The sequence below is a fragment of the Vombatus ursinus genome, unplaced genomic scaffold, assembly GCF_900497805.2.
Source record: "Vombatus ursinus unplaced genomic scaffold, bare-nosed wombat genome assembly UNPS02012082.1, whole genome shotgun sequence".
Taxonomy (NCBI): domain Eukaryota; kingdom Metazoa; phylum Chordata; class Mammalia; order Diprotodontia; family Vombatidae; genus Vombatus; species Vombatus ursinus.
Window position 1 is genome coordinate 130,854 of NW_020951860.1, and position 3,820 is coordinate 134,673.

The 3,820-nt window shown below is 47.7% G+C and overlaps 1 protein-coding gene across 1 annotated transcript in view; it reads left to right on the forward strand.

The window, feature by feature from the left end:
- The first annotated feature begins 215 nt into the window (after positions 1–215).
- IQSEC3 (IQ motif and Sec7 domain 3) overlaps positions 216–3,820 on the forward strand; it is a 152,554-nt gene continuing 148,949 nt past the window's right edge. The window contains exon 1 of the mRNA XM_027857356.1: positions 216–790. Within this exon, the coding sequence (XP_027713157.1) occupies positions 216–790 (575 nt within the window). The remainder of the gene's footprint in view (positions 791–3,820) is intronic.

Sequence of the window (3,820 nt, forward strand, 5' to 3'; positions counted from 1 at the left end):
TGTGTGTGTGTGTGTGTGTGTGTGTGTGTGTGTGTGTGTGTGTGTGTATGCGCGAGCGCGCGCGCGCGTGTGTGTCCATGACGCGGCAGTGATGGGGAGGGAGGAAGGACAGGGAGGGGAGGGGCGCATTCTACCCGGGCTCCTCCGCTCCCCGCACTCCTTCGCTCTCCACCGCCACTGAGGCGCAGGCTGGGCGCAGGCGGTGGCGGGCCGGCATGGAGAGCCTGTTGGAGAACCCGGTGCGTGCTGTCCTCTATCTGAAAGAGCTCACGGCCATCGTGCAGAACCAGCAAAGCCTCATCCACACCCAGCGCCAGCGTATAGACGAACTGGAAAAGCGGCTGGACGAGTTGAGTGCTGAGAACCGCAGCCTGTGGGAACAGCAGCAGCTTCTGCAAAACCATCCTCCGCCTGGGCTGGTCCCCCAGTCGCAAGCCCCGCTCCAGGCTTCCCAGGCTTCTGCTGCGGCCAGTTCCCCAGAGCCTCCCCAGAACCAGGGACAGCTCCCTACCATCGCCCCACAGCCACCGCTGGCAGTGGCTGCGCCGCCGCAGCAACCACCGTCCCCGCTGCTGCAGCTAACTCAGCACCACGGACAGCTCGCAACACAGCCCCAGCCGGGCCCCAGCAGAGCTTTAACACCCCAAACACCCCATCAGCATACCGCGGTCTCCGGAGCCGCTGCCGATAAGGAGAAGGAGCGCCCCCCTTGTTGCGCTGCTGCTGGAACCCTCCTCCCCCACAAATCCCCTGCCGCCCTCGGCAAGGGCGTCCTAGGCAGGAGACCTGAGTGAGTGGAGAAGAGGGGACCAGGGTCACTGGGGAGGGGGACAGTATAATAAAGGAGAGTCAAAGGAAAAAACTGGGGGGGCAGTGAAGAAAACGGGGAGCTTAGCAAGGGGAAGCTGTAGACCCAAGAGAAATTTGAAGTGAAGGGGGAAAGATGGGTGTTTGGTGGTTGAAATAGGTAGGAGTGTCTCAAGGGGATTTGGGGTGAAGAAGAAAGATGTTAGTGTTTGAAAGAAATGTAGCTATTAGTGTTATATTAAGTTGAGATGAGAATGAAAGGCGAAATGGTAGAGTCATCAGTGGTTTAAGGGTATTGAGAGATGGTTGGGTTGAAGGCGTAAGGTTGATTCTGTAGTTGGCAAAGGATAAGGGGTAGTTGGGCGGCATTATCTTGGGGGAAGAGGATCAATATTAAGGGATTTAGAACTTGGGCAGAAAGATTTAGAAAGGGCTTGGGGCCATAAAGGAGTCTGATTATGAGAAGGGTTTTTAGTGAAGAGGTAAAGTGGAGGACATTAGCAGGGGGCTAAGGAAAGTAGAATTGGGACATAAGGGGGAATGGAGTAAAGAAGACAGGGAAGGTTATGAGAAGAGAAAAAAGAGAACATTGACAAGCAAGAAGAATGTGCTAAGGTAAAGGAGTTGAGAACAGTAGAAAATAAAGGAAGTAAGCAGGAATTCTCCCAAAAGGAAAAACAAAATCAGCTTTCAGATTGATGCGGGGAAAGCAAGAGCAGGTAGCCACTAGTAGTCAAATCCTTTCCCCTGACTGTGTTGGCACCTTGCCCCTGAAAAAACCAGTAGCCATCAAAAGAGGCTAAAGAAAATCAGCCCACCAAGCCATTTGTAAAGCTGTTCTAGTTTTAGCTGACTATTGCTGACCCAGGGAGCCTCCCTTTGCTGATGAAGGAAAGATGTTGAGGGAGATACTTGACAAACAAGGTCGACTTTTGCTGGTTATGCTTATTTGTGCAGTCGGCAGCTACAAATCCTGGTTTCCTCAATTTGAGTTTTCAGATGACCAGATACTAGAGATGGTCTCAGAGATGAAAGTAATGAAGGCTGCAAGCTCTTTTTATGTCCCATTCATTTATGTCCCATCTGGAAACTTCTCTAATATTCCCCTTAGGAAAGACATGAGAAAAGGAACCAATTTATTCTCTCTTCTCTGTTATGAGGAAGGTTTTCTCTCTACTGAATTAGGCAATGGGAGGACTTTATGGAAGGCACATTCAGGGGATCTTAGCATTTGATCTTTCTCAGTAGTGGTGCTGAGGGAGTTTGTGTACATGTGTATGTGTGGGGAAGTCAAGGAAGGGATACAGTAATTCCATTTTGTTCTGCTTAGATTCAGGCGTTTGGTGATCAGGAGAATTTGGGGGACTTGATGTGGGTTTTCCTCTCATTCTAGCTCTAAAGTTAGGACACTTGGGGTTTCACACAGAATCACAGGATCATTGCATCACAGAATATCAGAGTTGAAAAGGAAATCAGAAATCATCTCTAGTCCTACTCCATTTTGTAGACAAGGAAACTCAGGACTTGAGAGGCTAAAAAAGTTGCCAAAGGTTTCATAGCTAGTAAGTAATGGCACCAGGATTCCAACCCAGATCTTTCTGTTTTAAATCCAGGGATTCACTTTAGATCTAAAGGTTAGGAATAATAAAAGGAAGACCTCTTTGGAAGTCATGAGTATTAAGGAGTAATGGGGGTAAAGGCAGGTGAAGGGTCAATGTAAGCTATCCTAGAGCTCCAAAATGGTGAGAAATAAAGGGGAATGAAGAAAGGTGAAATAGGAGAGGGAGAAAGGGAGAAGAACATGGTGTGGAAAGGGAAGCCTGCAGTTATGGGGAGGGGACATCATTTTCTAAGGCAGCCCACTCCACTCTGGAACAGCTCTAGTATTTAGGAAATTTTCCTTTACATTGAGTTAAAATCTACTTCTTGTAACTTCTGACTATTTCTCCTAGCTCCCTAGCCTAAGGCAATTCACCTTTGAGATACACATGCAGTCCATTCTTGTCTACTGGAAGCAGAAAAGCCTAGGAGATCTCAGCAACATGGAAGGTTGAGCAATCTGAAGAGTTTTGCTCAAGTCCCTCATAGACTCAATTTTCTGCCTCTCATTTTCCCCTTTTCACCCTGGTCTTCCAATTTCTCCTGTGTCTTTCCTTTTCCATGAGCAATGAAAAGTTTAGTAGAATGGTTTCTCCTCCACATTCATGGCGTGTCAGAATGTTCTTTTTAGAGGAAGCTCTATGAGCCAGTCCTGAGGCAGAATGGGGGAAGGGAATTAATAGGGCCTGACATGCTTTACTGATTGATTTCTTGTCCCTGATGGTTGTTATAGCTTCTTGGTGATTTTGATTCTTGGCCCTGCCTTTTCTCCTTACTTTTGTCTCTTATTGTCAGCCCCAATCTCCACCTCCCCTCCCACCCTATTTCTGGGAGTTGCATTGTCAGCGAGGACCCAGAGTCAGTGGCTTCCCTGGATTAAGGATCCCTACTGTAGTAACTAGTTAACCTAGATTGTACAGGCAGCCCAAATTCTTCCACCCAAACACTGCTCCTGGAAACCCAGGACTGTCAAACATCTTCCCATTCTATCTTCATGTCATCCACCAAGTAAAGAAAAATAATGCATCAGTTTCATTGAATCTCCTTTCCCCTTCCAGTTTTGAAACAAGAGGTGATTGGGGAGGGGGGACTCATTGTAAATCACTTCCACTTAGGAAGCTGCCATAGTTTTCTCTAGGAGATAGGGCACTTTCCTAGCTTGTCATGTACTCTATTTCTGTCCCAAATCAGCCCATCTTCCCATAAAACCTCAACAATCACCATTTTTTACTATTCCCCCAAGTCTCTCAAGATACCCATCCTAGTCGCTCTATAATCTCTCCTTTAGGTTTCAGCATTCTGCATCTTATTTTGTCCAAATGCCCATGTCCAATGGTGCAAAATGCAATTTAGCAAAGGGAGCAGCAGTGTGTGTGTGTGTGTGTGTGTGTGTGTGTGTGTGTGTGTGTGTGTG